General features: G+C 40.1%; 1 protein-coding gene across 1 annotated transcript in view; it reads left to right on the top strand.

Annotated features, from left to right (window-relative positions):
• Positions 1-20980, top strand: part of LOC135711808 (myosin-G heavy chain) — a 338190-nt gene that overhangs the window by 156550 nt on the left and 160660 nt on the right. Inside the window, exon 2 of the mRNA XM_065234763.1 lies at positions 624-880. Coding sequence (XP_065090835.1) covers positions 865-880 — 16 coding nt within the window. The 5' untranslated portion in view covers positions 624-864. The remainder of the gene's footprint in view (positions 1-623; positions 881-20980) is intronic.

The raw sequence follows: 20980 nt of genomic DNA, 5'->3' as shown, positions 1-20980 counted from the left end.
ACTAACAAACAACTATGTCGAAGAGAACAAACCTCCAAAGTGAGTAATGATAAGGATAAATTTTGAATAACAGTTTAGTACAATATTAGTACAATTATTGCTAGACCAAAGATGTCACTTTTTTATTTAAAAAAATCCCAAGTCGCTAAGTCACAAAACTTACTTGTTTTGGAGCTATTATTTTGTTCCGCTAGATTGCATTCCTGGATCAGGTCCTTTTAACCATGTGTTTCTCGTTTCGATAATCCAAGTTTGTTCACATAAGATGAACTATTTTTCAGGGACTACACTGTCTACTTAAGCGGGATTGTGGGTCTTTCTTCCCACTGTACACGAGTTAGACGCATCCAATACCATTTCGAACCACTTTCCCGTTCGTTCGTATTTCAATCACCACAAAAGTTCATCGATCTCCGAATCACCGGCACCGGTATCAGCAATGGGTTTAATTGAATTTAATCGAATTTTCTAGTTTGTCACCGATGACGACGACGACGAGACGATGCAAACATCCCCGAAACGAAACACGGCAACATCTGTATCATGTTTTTAATATGCTCGACTTAACGATTATGGTTTTTCACTCACCAATTTCCATCTCTCTGTATCTGTTTCAATTCCAGGTGCCACTGTATTGCTGAATCGATCGTTTCCACAGTCCTGGATGTTGTCCCCGTCTCCCGCCCCTACCGCGGCAATTCAAGTGATGATGAGTAATCGAAACTTGCTGCAGTGGATAAGCTGTACGAGCGACTGAAACGTGACATTTGGGGACGGATTGCGGGTAGAAGGGACGACGACACAGGTTGAAATACACTGTTAGCAACACCAACTCCGGCACACAGGGGACGGATTAAACGTACGATGAGCTATCAGCAAGGTGAGTCTATGGAACTGTAGTTTTGATTGCAATTTTCGATCGAGGGGAATTTCCCCCTTTCGAATGTGGTACAAACTGGGAAATGGCTTAAAATCGGTGCCGGGTGATTTGGTGAAAAGCTGGGATAAATTACACTCGTTCAAAAGAACACGGAAGGTTCTTGTTCCGAAAGGGCTCATCTTTTCAGAAATTCTATGTTTATTTTGTATTGAATGTTGACAAAGAAACAGAAATTAGGTCGCCTCATTTGAGAAAAACTCATCGAAGAGTGCCCTGAAAAGTGTCCCATTTCCTACCCATTCTCATGGCCTCCTATTGCCAATGTGAGTGTGTGCCAGTGGCAGTTTTGGATATTGGCTGATAAGAGTCATAAAAATTTACGAATGCCATATCCGGCCGGTGCCTTCCTGTTCAACCTGCCCGGGTGGACCAGTGTTAAATTTTATCACATGCATTTCCACTACTTCTGGTGGCTCTTGCCTGAGGAGGGGTCTAAATCCAATCATCTTGACTTGAATTTTGCCCACTTATCACCCGCTACGACGACGGCGACGAGGACGACGATGATAAGGGCTCTTGGCGAATAAAGGTGACGTTCATCGAACCTGAATCACGTCTCTGCAGAACGAGGTCATTTTCTCCAAACAGCAGCAGCGGAGGGAGCGGAAGGCTGAACAAAAACTGAAAATTTTATCAACTCTCGCCCAGCCCTGGGTGGTGCGGAGAACGGCGCGCGGTGGCAATCAATAAGAAAAGACTCACTTTGGATGATTTCTTTTTCTGTTAGCAGCGCTTTTATTATTTACAGCATAATTCCGAAATTGGCAAAATTTACATAAAGCAAGCAGCAAATTGAACAAGAAAATTAAATCGTTAAATTTGGCAGTGGAAGTTGTTCTACCGAAGAAGCTGGAATTCGAACGCTCCGGTGTGGTGGCAAAAATTGTTTGGAAAAGTGAAGGAGCAATAAAAATGGAACACTTTTTGCGAGGTTCTTTTCCTGCACGAGGGGATTTAATTAAACCATAGAAATTTGGCGTTTTCACTTTTTTTTTTCTGCCATTCCCAGTCAAGTGCTGAGGGTGGTGAAAATCTTATGTTCGTATAAGAAGAGAGCAATCGTAAGAGCCGCTGCTGAAAAGGTGTGTAAGGCAAGCAAGTGGGCCTGTTCTTCGTCGTCGTCGTTGCAAATATGAGTGACAATAAATTTTCAATTTGGATGAAATTGCCTCCCTCCTTTCCCTTCAACGGATAAAGAGCGCAGCAAGCATGGGAAAGGATTTTCGCTCCTTCTGCTTGGTTGCTGCGATGCGATGGAAGGAGAGCTCGACGAGTAATAATTTCGAAATTGATTGTAACGTGAGGTGAAACAAAGGAAAGTTTTGCGTTTGAATTTTCTGTGAGGCGAAATAGACTGCTCTAGTTCTCCGCCGGTCGTTTCTCTGTATCGGTTGGAAATGGTTGGAATAAAAGTCGAGTTTTTGGCAATTGAAAAGTTTTGCTTTTGCAGGCTAAATTAGGTTGCTGCTTGGAGAAGAAGAATGTGAATGGTTTTAATGTCCGTTGGAGCGTTAATTTCCTGGTTTCTCGGATATTGAGAGGAAAACTTCCCGATATGAGCTAGGGGAAGTTGAATTGTATAGCTGTTAGAGTACAATGGAAATCATGTGGAATCATGTTATTTGAAAAGTGAGATTGAACGTGATTAAATTATTTCTTAATTGATTGCAATACTTATATTTTAAATTTAGATTCCACAGTCAACTTTACCTAGCTCGAGTTAGGATTGATATCGATTTGCGGAGGAAGTTTGATAATGGGCATTCAAACTTCTCTGGGAATTGTCCGTGCACTTTTCAGGGGAGTTTATACACTTAAAACAAATTTGTCTTGCATGCACTTTTCAGGGGAGTTCATACACTTAAAACAAATTTGTCTTGCATACAATGTATCGTTGGGTTTATTACATCTGCTGCATATGTTTCAAGCAACTAATGTTATGGCAGTTTTTGCAATGGAAGCGTGGAAGATAGTTTTCCCAGAATGTATATTTTGGTATAGCACCTTCTCGAGATGATTTTCTATGCGCAATGCATATGAAGAAAGAAACTAAGCTTTTAATATTTGACTAGTAATTAACGTACTGACTTCAAGTTACTCCGTCTACTGGTATCTGCTAAAGATTCATAATCTTGCTTAAATTAGTGGCGTCTATTAAAAGTTCTTGTGAAAATGTTACAAAGAGTGTCGTTATTATCGCTTGCTGATTTTTATTAGTATATGAAGACATCGATTTAAAAAAAACAGGTTTTACGTCTTAAAAATTGGTAGTTAACAAACTGAACTGAAAGAATTGTATGTTCGTATTTTAAAGTTGGATGTCGAGATGATTATTTATTTATTTATTTATTTGGAGGGAAAAGCCCACACGAGTGGACGCAAAAGCTCATCATTTCAGTACCAACAGATAACATGAAATACTACAGATACATTTGCTTGAACTAAGTCCTAAACATATAAAAAGATATTAATGATAACACAATTAACTTAATTTAAATACAGAAAACAGAAACCGTCAAGAAGTTAAAAGTTCATTATAAAACAGATTCTTAAACCTAACACGGGAGATATTAAAATCAAAGCAGTTATAACATTTGTTGAAAATCTTGCACATGCTAGTTAACAGCTCATTAGCGCCGTAGTTTGTGCGAGAAGCTGGGATGTTGAAACAATAATAAGAACGTAAATTTACGCGTCTGATATACTGCTGCAGAAGTGAACCGCAGTTGATGTCCGATTGCAGGAGATCAGCGATAAAGGTAGCCTTAGAGACGCCTCGGCGAAGACTAATAAATTGTAGGGACATCAAATTACAGCGACTTTCATAACTAGCGAGATTGAAAAGAGCACTCCAGGGTAGCCAACGAAGGGTGAAACGTACAAATCTTCGCTGAATGGCCTCAATACGATTCACCTCGTTGCTGTAAAAAGGAGCCCGTACTATGGAACAGTACTCTAATGTGGAGCGGACTAGCGAACAATAGAGTGTTTTTAAACAGAAAATGTCCCTAAAGTCTTTGGCGAAACGAAAAATTAAACCAAGTTGAGAAGATGGCTTAGCGGAAACATAAGCCACATGGTCCTTGAAGGTGAGTTGTGAATCAAGTAGAACGCCTAAGTCTTTAATGGTAGATTCACGGCTTAATATTTGCTCCCGAGGCTGCAAGCATAACATATAGGTGATTTTTTCCTGGAAAACGTTATAATGGCACATTTAGAAGCATTTAATACCATCCTGTTCTTGTCACACCAAACAGCAAAAACGTCCAGCTGCTGCTGAAGAAACAATGCATCACTTCGATCTTTGATGACAAAGTATAGTTTGAAATCGTCAGCATAAGACAGCTTCAGGCAACGGATCGAAAAGTGAACGTCATTCAGATACAATAAAAATTATGAACGGTCCCAGATGACTGCCTTGAGGTACACCAGAAGAAACAGCGAACGGTTGAGAAAAATGATCTCCAAGCTTCACTGACATATGTCGACCGGTGAGGTATGAGCGAAGCCAATCAAGAAGGGAACCGTTGCTCTAGTTTGACCACTGCAATCTCGTGATTGATTTTATCAAAGCAGCAGAAAGATCGGTGTAGATAGCATCCACTTGATGACCTCTTTCCATCTCGCGTATCATTGATGATGTGTATTGAACGAGATTTGTAGCGATCGACCTCTTCGGCATAAAACTGTGTTGTTCAGTCGCGATGTAACTAGAGCATGTGTGTTTTAAATAATCTAGCACCAATAGTTCAAAAAGTTTTGAGACTGCACATAAAGCAGCGATACCACGGTAGTTGGACACTGACTGCTTATTGCCTTTTTTGAAGACAGGGAAAACAAAAGAATCTTTCCAGGCACTGATTACAAACTAGCTTTACCCACACCTCAGTGTCAATCAGAGGGATTTTAATTGTGCTTATATAAATATATATTTTCTTACATTGCAATTATGAATGCTCTTGAAAGGGGGTGCATGCATTTGAGGTGTTCGGGGGGCACATACATGATAATTCAGCTCAACGTATCATGACAGCACTCTAAACTGGAATCTCCCGAAGAACGGGTCGATTTATTGCATGAAATCAGTTGTATCCCTAAACTAGTAACCTGCGAATAATTAGCAGGATTGAATGGGAAACCGAACCATCACCGCACTCTTCGGAAGATTCCTGTATGATAGATCATGTAGCGACTATCCAGATAGACTGATAGCTATTTATGATTACATACTAAACGCAACCAGTCAATATATACCGTATAACCATTAACGACGTCTAGAGCAAGCAAGGGATTGTGTCCCAATCCAGCCATGAGCACACAGGGGAATCAAATTTCGTAGCCATCATCCGACCAATTTCCTGCAAGAGAATATCTTGTTTAAGAACGTTGCTGTCCGGTAGATGTATATTTCTGCTTAAATATGCATACAAACGACATCCAAACGAAAGTGAAGGTGTGATGAGAGATCCTATTATCGCCTTCCACAACCTGATCCGTGCTGCAATGTTTACAACAGCGCCACACAAACGCACCGGTGCATGAGGTACCTTTACCGACATGTATAAACACCCGTCGTCGTAATTAGAGGGAATTTGATTACAAAAGGACAATCAGGGAACACTTAGATCCGCTTTTGCCGCTATACCTCCTGGATGCCAGGACGACAAACGCGTCCTCGAAGCCATTTAATGATATATTCAAATTCAATTTTCTCTCTATAGCACCGGGATTCAACTGAACCCCTTCAGTCCCCTCATTTCCCTGAATACGTATGCATTCTACACAAAAGATTGATGGTGCAAAAGGCACTGACTTGGCCCCTCGGTACGACATGCTCCGATTGACTGTACACTGGGGAATACGAAATTGATTATCTGCTTAAAGACTGCGCAATAGCGCTTGTGTGAAGTTTGCAGGTAAATTGATGGGACCAAAGTGGGGGCATTTACCATAAACTGAGCTAAACCACGTCGCGTCGGAAGCTCTGTGGTAAGTTGTCGATGATGAGGTGATGACACGCGTCGAGCGGCTTTGCCTGTGTACACTCATCGCCCACCAGGAGACATGGGCTAGCTCAAGTCGAGTCCCAGAAGGTGCAAGGCTGGCAGGGAAATGTGGTAAACGGTGCTAAATTTTGTCATTATGAATTCCGCGTGTAAATGACGGAACATGCTTGATGAAGAGCGGAATTGACGGGACAGGTGAGGTGGATTCTATTACACATGCGATGCCGTGCCATTTGGTAAACGGGAATCTGCTTAATTATGTTTGAATAAATGAAATAAATACACTCACTCCCATCGAAGTGCACTCGATTGTGCACCGAGGTTGATTACAGTGGCTTTCCACTGAATGTGTCCGATTAAGGCCAAATATATCGCTGCTGACAAGTGATAACTTTAATAATTGAACGAACGATATTAAAGTCGTCAATGCTTACTTGATGCACTCAAAACTGTTTTATTCTTATCTCCAGAGCAGTTGATGATGCCTACCTATGCTAACTATGATGAGCAAAAACTGGAACGCCCCAAGTGTGTGCACAAAAATTTGAATTCTTAACAAGACAAACTTTTGCCAAGCAGCATGTGCGTGTGTGCCGGAGTTCTCTAGTGAATGCACAATTTCAAAGTTTTCTTTCCCGCAGAATAATGTTTTTATTTCACACTGGCAGTTTGGCAATTAACTTTCGGAAAATGTACTCCCTCGACTCCGTCACTTTGCTTCAATCGATTTTTTCAACCAAACGGATTATCAACTCACATACTATCATCTTTCCCTTGGCAGGCTGTTTGCTACAGTTTTCCGTACAATAGTCCATTTTATATGACACGGTTCAGGAAGTTTTATTTCTCCGGAACAGGCTCCTAATAGCTTTGGTCCGGGGATGCACTCGATGCGGAAAAAGAATCGTCGTCGAACAGACTTCGATGAAGCTGTATATGTTATTTGCTTTGGATCATAAAACAGATAAACCGTTTCGAGATGTATCCCTCACCGTGTTGTTAAACGGGGCAGACTAGGGAAAACGGGCAGGAACCTGCACAAATTGCAATTTTCTCGCAGGGAAAACGATGGCAATGACATGCTGCTAGGCTGCTACCAGGGCGAAGGTTTTCTTTGCTAAATACATGGGTGAATTGGTCTGCTATAGGATGCCAGTAAGCTCAATCTAAAATCAGTCATTCTATGACTTCTATTTCAAGCCCTCCTGGCAACACTGTCCTTCCTTCAGAGTCTGTGGGTGTCACAATCCTCTTCCACTTCCCCACACTGGGGTTGGTAGGTGCTTAGACGTATAAAACTAGACTGCAACTAATAAACCGGGAGTTGCAGTGAAGCAGAAGGTACGGACGGCCGGACGGAAGCATCACCGGAGCACAAGTCAGATGAGAGCGATTTAGTAATCATCATCGTAATAATGCTGCAATAGAGCGAAGCGAGCGCAAAAAAAGCCAATTTTCTTTTATAATTGTGTTCTGGTCTCCGGACGGCAATCAAGAACTTTTGCAGTAGGCCTCGATCGTTTTTGTCTTCCATTCGTCGTTCTTTCTTCGTCGGTTTAGATGTGGAAGTTTGCCGCCTGGAATTGGTCTTGGTGTTGATTGTTTTTTCAGCAAAGGCCTACTTTATATGATAGAACTAAGTTCGTGATTTATTAATTCTATAAGAATATGAAGAATTAAATCAGAAATCAGATTTGTTAGAGTGAATTTGAATTTTAACTGTAGATTGTTAAAACAAAATGGAAGATTTAATGTATACTAAAGTGATGACTCAATTTTGTCAGCCCTCTTTTTGAAAATCTTTTCTAATGCTCGACGAAACCCATGCGCTTTTTCAGTTGTTTTATTACTCTAAAGAATATCTTAAACATCCATCTTGGGAAAATATGAATTAAGAAATACAACAAATATTTGCTTAGCCTCCTTGCCCCACGTTGCTTATATCAGTTTCTTAGAATAACTTAAACTTTGAATGTAAACAATACTAAAAATATTTTTCGCAAAAGGAGTATAATCATTTCAATGTGTTTTTTTTTTTTAATATTGTTGGTATTAACAATTTGGAACATCAATTAAATTATGTTTTATGTTTCACAACAATATATTACAGTCAACTCTCCATATCTCGATATTGCAGGGACCATCGAGATATAGAACGAGATTATCCTACTAGACCACTTGAAGCAGGGGACTGCTAAGCTGACAGTTAGACATAGGCAACATATTTTGTAATCTTAGTAGACATTGATAAAACAATCATCCCCATCATCATCAAAACAATTCGATGATCGTTTATTATGCGACATAAAGCCCCGTTATGTGGGTAGATCACCTTTTTGAGGTACATTACGGGAGTAAGATCTACCGTCGATTCCTAATCTTCACTACTTCAAACTAGGGGAACAGGATTTATCAGTAATCAAAGGAACGTATCTTAGTCCTTGTTACTTTTTATGTCACTTGTTGATAGTGAGAAGACTCGGCTTTGTCCCCCGAGGATGATCTTGAAACAAGGAAAAAATGATTTAGTTAGTCTTCATCTTTGTGATTCCTAATCTTCTATTCGTTGCTCCCTAGTTTGAAGTGGTTAAGACTAGGTTTGCATGGTCATTACCGGTGTCATTCCTTAATTTTGTTGCTAAGGAATCCAATTTTGACTAACAAAGGGGCGCGCCTTTGGAGGGTGTTTCAACACTCCGAAGGGTATAAATAGCGGAACTTTTCAATTGGAGTCGGTTCCTTGCGATAAATGCTAGAATGACAACTGTAAAAAAATCGAATACTTCATCATTTCTCAATAGTGATGAAGTTATACGACATTCACTAAACTAAGGACACGGTATATACTACAATAGATCAAATTTCGCAGTAGTGTTAGGTCCCGAACAGAGGAAATAAATAAATGTGACATAAGCTTTGCAAACTGGTTGCAAAATGAAGTGTTTTGTTCTTTCGTGCAAGAGTGATTTGCATTCAAGAACCCGTGCCAAATATGGTGAGACATTTTCAAAGAACTGGTTCCCAGCAAATCATTCCCGCATAATGAAATGGATCGAAGCTATTAATCATAAAGTCGAGCAGTTTTTGGACGTTTTTTTCAGGGATTTTCATAACATGAGGCAATAAATTTTGGCCTTTCATCAATAAAACGCTATTTTCTTGAAGTCTAGAACAAGTGAATCTCCAAATATCACTCCATGTTAAAGTGCGAGTGGTGGGAAACGTCATTTCAAACTACTTGAATGATCTGATCCATTGCAAATGCAGAACAAATATCTATAAATTGTGATGTGTTAAACTTTAATATGATTCGAATTCGATCGAAACATTTCTCAAACGACTGTTTTTATGTTGTCAACGGCAAAGGAAGACTGTACAACAGTGAAATTCCAACTAACTAAACTATTTTTGGAGATGGCGAAAGGTGAACTTGTGTGTGCCTGTGTATTCTTTCTAACCCTACTGGCCGGCAGAGTTATTATGGAAGCACTCTCTCTACAATTTACACTCTCCAGTCCATGGGATCCGTAGTTTTGTTTTTCTCTACGCTGACTTGCACGACTGTTGGATACCCTTGTGGCCCGAGGTAGACAACCGTTCCGTGAAGTAAGAGATGTATTGGGAACCTGTGATCTTCCCTACATTCAGGTGATCTACGAATTCCTTTGTTTGTCTTATTTTGGAGTTTGATGTGACCATCCCCTCCTTTTCAAACAATTTCCAGTCATTATGTCCCAGACTTATTATCCTCCTGTTTCCGTGCTATTTGCCCCTGCCCAGCCAGCATTTGTTCAACCGTTCGAGAGTAGTATCTGAAGGAGGCTTCAGAAACCAGTTTCCTACCTTGCTGCTTCCAATCGAAATTGTTACCCATTAACCTCGAGCCCACCACGAGTAATTGGTACCCAATACTAACCTAGAACTACTGTTGTTTAAAATGTAAATTCAAGCATTACTGATGTTTGGCTCCGCAAAGTGTAACACACGACTGAGCCTAGTAAATAAACGAACTAGTAAAAAAGAACAGCTTCCGGCAGAGATTAACAATCAAGAAGTAACAAGAGCTCTTACTTGGAAAAGATATTTCCAAGGTATAAGATTTTTATCAAAGTTTCTTGCTTAATTTCAAATATTAATATTTAAATTACCTCCACCAAATATAATTTTCAAGAATGACCCATTCCATTGAAGACAATGTTGATGGAAAATATCTGTTGGTAGTCAGATTGAAAAACGAACTGTAATATTAAAACAAAAATACTCACAAACGCTCACATGGTTCAATTAAATTCGTTTACAGCCAATTAGCTGAGCTATCGGTTATGTTAGCGATTATAGCTTTTAATAAATTTAAAAAACATTATCTATTCAGTTAGCTTCCGCAAAATACATGTTTCACTGGAGATCCTGCTATGCTTGTCTGTTGTCCGTTTTGTCTGCCAGGTTTATAACCATCGAAAAAAAAAACCTTCTTTGATGTTTTCAGAACTTCTTTACTGTTCGTATAAATTCCGTGAAATTCACAGATTTTCCTTAAATTCCCAAAATTTTCCTTGAAATTCACAGAATCATTCTAATATACTCAGGATTTCCCTGAAGGTCACAAAACTTCCCTAAAGTTTGCAGAGTTTCTATGAAAATCGCAGAATTTCCCTGGAGTTCAGAGGATTTGCCTGAAGTTCTCCAAAGTTCGCAGAACTTCTTTGAAAATGGCATAAATTTCTGAAGTTTACTGAACTACCCTAAAGGACTTGATTTATTTTAAAGTAAGCAATCTGATTGTTATACTTGTAGCCATTTTCTAATTAGATGTTTCAGGCTCCGTAACTTGCCATGATCTGAAATGCATACCATGACTGCTCTAAAGAATCGCAGGTTGATGAGCTGGCCAGTGATTGTAATCTTGAAAGCCTGTTGAGTAACTCCAACATACCCTGCAAAACTTAAGATCATAATCGTTTGAATATTTTCTATTTCCTGGAGTACCTTGAGGTTGTCCTATACAAATACCTGTGAACATCAGAAGATTATCCTACCATATCTTACTTTCTTACCTGACTCATACTGAATCCGCAAGAGCATTTACTAGTCTAATTGAACATTCATTATGCTATGTTAAATCAGTAGAGTATATTTACGTTGCTTCCACAGCAACAGCGTCTCAATTACAGCACATTAAACTGAACTTTAAGACTTCCATCCTGATAAGATGATCAACTGAATCGGGGTTTCTGAGTCCATGGCGTCGTTTAATTGTTATTAAATTAAAGACTGTACTCGAAAAAAAAAGCAACAGACAAAAATGATCACCAACATTCATTTTAAGTCGGATATTTATGAAACTCTCAGGGAATAAATAAACACATGTTAACTATCCTTTTGCAAAGCTAGTTTATTCAACCTCATCTCCTAGGCTAAATGCCCGCACCATGGACATAACGCTACCCATCAAATCCTGTGCAACACTTGCGCCATCTTTCTTATACACTATCCTCCACTCTTTCTTCAAATCCTTGACGTTTTTGAAGACCTTCCCTGTTTTCCGGAGCTAGCCTTTCATAATCGCCCAGAATTTTCTATTGGTCGAAGTTGAAACGGTCAATCGATCGTTTCATATAAGAAACGTTAGAATTGGTTACGCCTGACCGACAGGCAACATTGAAATAAGTGCTCGAATCAATTTACTTTATTTTGTTTCGATGACTGATGATTGATGGGAGGAAAATGGGTGAGATCCATACTGAAGGGATACCGAAACAAAATTGATGACTGATAATAAAAAAAATTCACGATGAGAAATTTGGATCAAGTCAGAACCTAGGAATAAAAAATGAGCTGAAATAAAAAAAAACTGGAATTTTCGTGGTTGGCCAGGGAGACATATTTGGTCTCTCCCTTTCAGCCCGCCGAGTGAAGAAGACTGATCGTAATTTTATCAAAAGAAGTGCAGTGCAAGATTAATTTACATAAATCAAAGTTTATTTTTGAATTTGACTATCGCAATATAGGGGAAATGCAGGTAATGTCGGCCTAAGTGTCCCTAATTTGGGCCCATACATAAATTCAGCAATCAACTAAATTTTCAATAGCAACCAAAAATATCCATTAGTAACGTCCCAATAACGCGTTCATCTAGATAAAATTGATAAATAGCAGACTTTTAGCGATGGGCCCAAATTAGGGACATGTAGGCCGACATTACCTACATTTCCCCTATTTAAAAATAACGTGAGTCGCGTGTTGAAAAAGTAATGATTTAAAAGGAGTCGGAGTAATAATAAAATCAACGTTTAAGAAGAAAGAATTTAAGAACAGAAGCCACGACGAGGTGGCTAGTGCAACTTGGGCTTTTGAGGCATCCGAGGTTAGGAATCTCGGTAAAGCTGACTTTTCGATCGGTAGCGAATCCGATCCCGTTGGTTGGTAGTATCAGGCGTGGTAGCCCTGGATGTCCCTATCGCCTCGTGGTTGTGTACCGCTATAGGGCATTCGGAGAGCGTTGGTCATCGGAAGGATAACTCGGCCCACGTGCGTCACGCGCCAGAAAGTGACTGCCTGATTCGTGGTACAGTCCACAAGGGGAAAGACTCCCAACGCCAGTGTGACCAGCCCGATTCACGTACATACAAATCTGAGGCCCTCCATACGATACCACCCCGTCAACGTCACTCACCAAAAGCAGCCTAGTTCAGCACAGTTCGAGCGGCCCCCAACGGTATCCACCGAGCATCGATAGACATCCGAACGACGCTATCCATCCGAGCGTCAGTATCCACCGAGCGTCGGTAGCCCTCCGGCCGTCGTTAATCATCCGAACGTCGGTATCCATCGAGCGTGGGTGCCCAACTGGTCATATATCTGGCTCTAGCGAAATACTCTAGCCGACACGGGCTGTCCACGTAGCGTACACTACAAGCCGGTCGGGCAAAGACTAGTTTTCCCTATACGGTCGAGAGCGATCGTCATCAACCGTCATTGGAAAGACGAACCACCCATTAGGAACGAGAGGGGTTCGGATAAGGTAGCAAGCAGAAAAAACCGTAAGTAGGCGAACCATCATCATCAGCACACAAATTACACACCACTCAAACAGTAGGGACTCACTGATTATTTTCAGTAGGGTAACAAACCGAAATAAGAGAGTTAGGGCGACTCATAACCAGGAAAACACGTAAATAGTGACGTCACAAGTAGTTACCGAGTACTAATCAGGGTTGACTCACTTAGATTCCGGGAGAATAAACTGATCAATACTCAGGGGAAAGCTAGCTCTGATAGGAGACAGAGCAGGGGATTGTAAAGTTTCTTTTATTTAAAAAAAAAACATCAAAATTAAAATGAAATCTGGAAAATTTTCTCAAAATTTACAATTTGTTTTCGCTCATATTAAAAATATTCTTTTTATATTGTTAATCGGGAAATTTCCTTGAACGGATTAGAGATTTTGGACTTGGAAATTGGGCAGATGTTTGGTTGTTGGGAAAAGACTGATAGGTGGATTCTGCTGGGTTGATAAAAAATGCTAGCTTGGCAAAGATTATTTTTTGCTGTGTATGTACGGCTTGCTGAATTTTCCGCACCCACAGATCACTTGCCACACTAAGTACTTCTTGGCAAATTTGTCGACCTTCTTCTTCCGAAACATCCAGACTGGACTCTCCAAAGGTCGGGGATCTGCTTGGCGTCCGCTTTAATGTAGGTCTCGGCGTCCATTACGATGCATTTCGGCTGCACCAACCACTCGCGGTACAGCTTCCTGGCGCGGGATTTCGTATTACGTTCATCGGTTTGGTTAGTAACCTTCTTTACCTTGAAGACATGAAGTCCGGCCCACTTCATTGTCTGCTGGACGAACCAGACGGAAAAATTGACCTTCTTGGCCACGTTCCGAATCGAAAGGTTCGGGTTGCGTTTGAAGTAATCCCTCACCTTCCTTGCGTTCACGGGATCGGTCGTCTTCGCTTTTCTTCCGCTGCCAGCTCACCGCTGAGTCATCTGGTTCACCTTGAACGATTGGGACACGGTCGAATTGTCGATTCAAAACTGTTTCGTGATCCACCTGTCGGATTGGCCTAGATTTTCCACGAGCGCTCCCATAATTTTTTGTCGAAGCACTTCTTGCTTGGAAACCATCTCGATAATCACTTGACAGGTTGTGACAAGATGTTGCGCATGTAAACATTACACTCTAAACTAGTTTTACTCAAAATTTCATCAATTTTTACCCATGCAATAAAAAAGTTATAAACAGCAGCAAGTGTTGCATTTTTTTCGAGTACAATCTTTAGTATTGTGAATATCCCGTACCTTGAATAAACAATCAAATCTGGTGATTGAACACATTAGAAGCATTTATTTTACTGTTATTTTCATTCGTCGTGATTGGATTCTTTCTCTTGTTTCTCATTATACCAACTTCCACTGCATCTGTATCAGCACTATGGTATGATCATGTCCATCACGCTTTTATAGCATACAAGTGCATTGTCAAATTAATTTGAGCAATGTTTAATTTTGTTACTATGCAACTCATGAGTCATGTACAGGTTGTCGATTACCTCGATTGACGGAACATAAGCCTACCTATGGATAATACAACAAAGAAAGCTAGTCAGGTCATGTGTGCAAAGATAATTCAAATTGAGAACTTACCTTCCCGGGTCTTCCCACTGGAATAGCTGAGCTTCTAGTAGCTGACCAAATGGAAAAATCGGCGCTCTTGGATAAATGCGTATCGGTTATTGTTCTACAATCGTGAGAAAATAACAACTAAACCGTAAGCACGAAACTACTGGGAGGTTGTCTACGAGACTGATGCAAAATTTGAAACTATCGCTTCACAGTGCTCAAACGGTTCCAAATTGGATCCTGATTAGCCTACCATAATTTGAACTCACTTAGTAGGAAACTGACTTGGCTCAAACCATTTAAAGTTTATGTGGAAATTACTATGGGAAAACCAATTTCTATCTATTTAAAAATAACCATATCACTATGATTTACAAAATATAAAGCTGTAGAATAGAGCACACACTTCATGGCTTCTATGTCACACTGCAGAATACAGTCTTGTTTGTACAACAGCTGCTTGATGTGCCATAAGATTATAAATCGCTCAAACTATTTAAATTAACGTTTGGCTTAAAAAATTCCTTGCAAAGTTATAGCTGAGAACATTTCCAATAAGACCAGCTAAAGAGCTTTATAATAGTGCAATCTGGAAAAAGGCTAGAAGGCAACGAACAAAAAGTTTGAATTTCCCATAGTAATTTCCATATAAACTTCAAATGGTTTGTGTCAAGTCAGTTTTTTACTAAATGAGTTCAAATTTTGGGAGGCCAATAAGGTCCCGGTTTGGAATCGTTTCGCACTGTGAAGTGAAAATTTCAAATTTTGCATCAGTCTAATGTATACATTCTCAGTAGGATCTGGGATTTTTTGACAGTTTCGCTGGTTTTGTTTACCGAAATGGACAAAGTTGCAGAAGCAGTAATGTATTTCTGATGGATCCACTTGATCGAGTGGCAAATTCGTTATTTCGCTATGTTTCGGACTAACAGACCAACGGAAACCGTGGAAACAGAATTCAATCATCATATTTGTTTGTGGCTCAAATTTTGGGCCCTTTTATATGTAGGAACTTGTCAGTTTTCTGGAAGCAATATAAGACAGTCGTATCCCTGAATTAAACATAAAGAAAAACCTACAAGGGACAGCCCTATGGGGTTGTACGCAATGGTGACCTAGGACTACGTGGTCTTATATAATACATCTTATTTGTTGATTGCAGCAGGAACTTTGGTGTTGGGTAGGAATAGGAACTTGAGTGGAGTTCTCTCTGTTTATACTCTTTAGTATGACGCGTTTGACATAGATCACCCAAAGTGACTCACGAAGAGCTACTGATACCGATCAATAGCGGTGCGACTTTTTCCTATTTTGGATGCTCATGTGGGCTGCAGCTCGCTGTTTTCAGGCAGCCTTTCGTTGTGTATTGGAAAACACCACCACGCACCACGCGGTGATTGAATAAACACTGTTTGGTGAGACCGGATGAAATTCAACTTTGAAATCTGTGTTAGGGAAATCGCTTTTCGCAGGCAATTGGTGATAATTTTAACTATCATAGCAACAGTTGCACATTCGTGCAATTTTCAACAGGAGCACTTTAAAAAATTATGAAGTCTTAAATGCGAACAGATGCGTAGAAATATTTCTGATCGATTGGTGGTAAAATTATTGAAATTGGTCTGGTGGCAGCTGAGTTATTAACGTTCAAAATCTTTCATAATTTTGTTACAAGTTCCATTTTCGGTATTCACAAAGTGTACCCCCATATAGAAATCACAGACGTAGTCCTACGTCACAAGTGGTCACATATCGAAGTTCAACATCAAGATATGGATAGTTGACTGTAATATTCAGGATTACGTTCTCAACTTGAACCTTTTTGCTTCTAATCAGATTTTGTCTATTTATAGGAGCCAGTCAATTGTGTGGCTCGAAAAACAATCCAAGTGATTTTCTGGTTAGTACCTGCCTTAGCAAGTCAGTTAAGGCTCGACGATAACCTGGTAGGACATTTTCTCCTGAGCTCATCAATACCGTTACTGCTCACCACTATACTCGGTTTAACAATTTTTTATTTTTTTTCAATAAATCAGAACATAAATAAACATTCTTTAAATGTTGATTAAATTCAGGAAAAGCATAAAAATACTTATTTCTTATCAATCGGCCTCAAATCGTCATCTCACGAAATTCATTACCGTTCGGGGAGGCATCCCCAGCAAACAGATCCAGAGTCTATAGAAGGATGAGGAAAATTTATTCACTTTAATCGCAAAACATTAAATATGCGAACCCCGCTCGATGCCGCTGAAACTCAACCTGAGGAGGAGGGCAAGATGAAGCGACGGTAAAGGAGTTTTGCCACCAACAATCGATTGCTTAATTTACATAAAGCAATATTTATTGTGTTCTACAAGAGTCGTGCCCCGAGTGCTATTGATTCTGGCCCATCTTCCGATGTGGGAATGGTTGATGGTGAATAAGGGATGGGCTGGGGGGGGGGAGTAAATTTGCCCCAACCAGCTCTTAGGCCGTAAAGTAAGACCATGGCGTAATTGATAATATATGATCTCTAGCGGGTTCTGACACTACTGGTTGGGGGGGGGGGGAGAGCTGATTATGTAAACTCTATCGGCTTGAAGTACTTGGACTTGGCACTCTTGCCACCCCCTAAGAATGGTTCGAGAAGGGATTTGTTTACGAGTTACTGGTGGATCAAATTTAATTAGCATAATAGTGCAAGGTGGAGCGGGCTACAGCCTAAGGGCTAGTCGTCTTCGATGTTCAATCAATGCACAAGTTGGGGGTTTGTTGTTTCGCAATCAGAGAGGGGACTGTTTTTGCTGAAAGGATCGTTTTGGATTTTTATGGCTGGTAGAGGTTAATTCAATTTTGAAATTGAATGAAACGCTCGAATTAAATTCTCATTGGGTGCTTTGATGGAGTCTTCTGGGAATGAAATTTCAAGAAGATTGTGCAAACGCCGCCTACCTCGTCTAATTGACCGTGCTGAACATAGTGTGAGTGTCATTAATAGTGAGGAAAAAGTTGCACAAAGAGTGACAAATCTGCTGCCAGCGGCTAAGAGACTAAAGTTTGCTGAAGTGAGATTGGAAGTTGTGTTTCACTTGCCGTCAGATACGGTACGGTCGCACATTCACATTTAACCCATACAGTCCGGCTCTCTGCATCAGGAAGTTGTCAGTTTTGTGCAACTGGGGTGAAGGAAAAACGGATGAACAACTCACAGATGTGACTTTTCCGAAGCAGTAAATTTTCCGCAACAATTATAAAACACAATTAGATTTTTGTCACGTACATCACCGAGTGGTCGGTGCCGGGGGTGAGGTGTTCCGGTAGTAGAAAACTGCTTTTTCCGGAAAACTAAATCTAAACTCCGTTTTAGTTCGAAGTCGGACGGTGCTTGGTGATAATGATGATGAGTTCAAATGAGTGAGTTAATGTGGAAACTGTTCCACTCTCAAATGGTTCCATTGTTTCGGAATTGTGTTTTAAAATCTAATCAGAAAGGGTTGCTTCGATTTACTATGCCAATCTTTAACATTTTTCAAACAAATCCTCTTCTCAAAAGAACATTTCCTAAATCGTTCGACCAAACGTCATGCATTCCAACTCCCATTTACACACACACACTTTATGCTGCGAACCACTCTTTTACAGATTCGCTTCGCATGCCACACATTGTACTTTATGTCGGCGATGACTAATAATAACATATAAATATTACTCTTACACATGTACCTACTTTCTTTTCAACACGACCGACGACGAGCCACCGCATATCTTTGCGGTTTTCCACTTGTCTGTCTGCCTGACGCAGCATCCCACCGCCATCATGCCAGAGTTTTCGCAATCAGCAGATTGAGACGGCTCTGTTCCCTGTCCACCCACCAACCGACCCACTACGTATGAGTAGAGATTGGAAATAAAAAGTCGCTTCCCGCGTCCTGCGGTCCTCACGGTACTTGGTAGGTAATAAACTTGCTGCTTTCCTACGCGTACCTACTCAGACTCACTCACTCCCCTGCGAGGACGTGAAGTGTGTTTATATTAGAAAATTTGTTCACATTTTTCGTGGAGCGTAGTTCGCCAAGACAAACTGAAATGCTCTTCACGTACGAGCAGTCAGAGGGAGAAGGAAAAAAAAATGCAACCAAGCAGGCCACGACGACAGGAGGACTCAACATTGTCAAGCAAGAGGTGCCACTTGTTCCTCTGCCCGAAAGACCTGAAGTATATATGAATGGATCCACCCGACGTAGTGAGTTGTGAAAGTCGATGTTATTTATGGCTGCAAAGTACATAAAATAGCTAATAATCATAAAGTTTAATATAAAAATTATGCTATTAAAAGTTTTCCGTCGTATATGTGAAGTACTTGGCTGCAGGGTTCCGGCATGGTTTTGTAATGGGTATTTGAAAGGTTGTTGTTGGCATAAAGGATCGGACCCGGCCACGGCCAACCGTAGACCGGATCCATATTAGCATATGTGATGTAGTTTCCGATTTGTTACAGAGCGGAGGTTGCACACGTATGCAAATTTAGGTTTCGAGGGACACATTTACATTCACATGCCGGGGACTGACTGGTCGGTCGAATCGGAGGTTGTATTTCAATCAACAAGTTCCTACTGTTTTTTTTTTTTTTGCGAAGAGTGGGTGAGACTTTTTACATCCCTAGCGTTCTAGTTATTTTAAGTTAAGTGGTAATCGAGTGAAATTCCTCACCTCATCGCATGTTGATTCTATTTGCGATTTTGTCTGAATTTCAGTCAATAGAAATGATAATGAACTTTAAGAAAATAGTTTATGAAAAGCTGTATGTTTGCTGCAATTTATACGGCATATTTTAAAGTTATTTTTACAAGGAATTTTGATACACTTTAAGAGTTTGCAATAGTTATGATGCGGTTTTTTAAACAGGATTTTCTGTTGGCTTTATTACGTCCCCATTGGAGCTTTACGGTGGCTCTCAAGTTAGTGTTCTTGAGAATCTCCACAGTTATTAATTGAAAACTTCTAAGCCTATACAAGTTTTGCCTTAGTTTAATAGTGTGGCAAGTACAATCATATGCCCAAGAAAGTCGAGAAATTTTCCAACCCTAGGTCTAGGTACCATACCGGTCTTGCTTTATAGCTGCTCTTTTACTGACTGTGTTAAGGAAGGCCCCTAGGCATAAACGATATGGTAGTAATTAACGCTAACATTACCTTGGAGTCAATTTGCCCCCAAATTTAAATTTCCATACAGGCAGCTCCCACACCTGGACCCTACTTATCGACCCATCAACTCATGAACCGAGGACCAACGGCTTTACTTATGGCGTGATAAGAGATGTTATGCCTCAGAACATCCCGGAGGCGCCGACTGAGATTGAACCCAGGTCTGCTGGGGTGAGAGATAATCACGATTACCACTAAACCACCGGCGCCGCTCGAATTTCCATATCTCAGCAAAGGTTCAACGGATGTTTTAAATTTTAAAAGTTATTTTAAGTAAATTTAATGAAAGTACATTTCAAATTATCAGACTTATGTTTGAGTGGCAGATTTCTCGGGGGGAGGGGTCATTGTTAAAATATAACCATTAAGTGGCATATTTTGATGTTAGAGATGTTTTCATCACCATATAGGATGTTGCTTATTTCTGCATAGATGTTCAAGAATACAAGGTTTTTAATACAATGGATAGTTTATGGCAAAATTTACTCACTAGATGGCCATAAGACAAAAATGATCAAGTTGAGCCTTCTTAAATACGCATTATATTATACTATCTACAGATCCTGCTTATATAGATGGTTTACGTCTTGAGCAAAGTTGTTCAGATGGACAAGATCTATCCTGAAGTAAAGATTTCAGGTCAGAATTCAATCATTAGGTGGCACTAGAATTTTCTAGATAGAAGGTTACTGTATTTAGCAAAGTTTTTCAGATGCATAAGGCCTATCTTATGGTAAAGAGTTTATCTCAGAATGAACTCACCAGGTGGCACTAGTGTGACATTCAATTTGTATTGTTGCTCTTACTCTCGCTAACTTAACATATGGAATACATAGAAGGTTTCCGAACTTCCTAAATGCCTGGACCAGACCGGGAATTCATCCAAGCGGTTTTCAGCATGATCTTGGCATAAAGCTAAGCCTTAACGGACTGAGCTAAGAGAGTCTCCCATGAATAGGACCTATTTTGTGGTAAAGCTGAGAGCTGAAATTCTCTCACCGGGCGGCGCTAGTGTGAAATTCATTTTTAATCATTTTTCGTAACCAGTATCAGTACAGGTTTACTACAGTACATTGAAAATTATTTTTTTTATCGGCACCTACCACAAACCAAAACAAACTAAATTGCAACGTGGCAAAAATGATGCGACATTTTTAAAAGTTTTTTTTTTTCAAAAATGCTACATTTCCGCACATAATAAAAAATGAGACCCAGTTGC

The sequence above is a fragment of the Ochlerotatus camptorhynchus genome, unplaced genomic scaffold (genome assembly GCF_037179485.1).
Source record: "Ochlerotatus camptorhynchus isolate MF236.1 unplaced genomic scaffold, CSIRO-AGI_Acam_v1.1 ptg000443l, whole genome shotgun sequence".
In the NCBI taxonomy this organism is placed as follows: Eukaryota; Metazoa; Arthropoda; class Insecta; order Diptera; family Culicidae; genus Ochlerotatus; species Ochlerotatus camptorhynchus.
The sequence above is the reverse complement of the archived record's forward strand: the minus strand, read 5'-3'. Positions and strand labels throughout refer to the sequence as shown.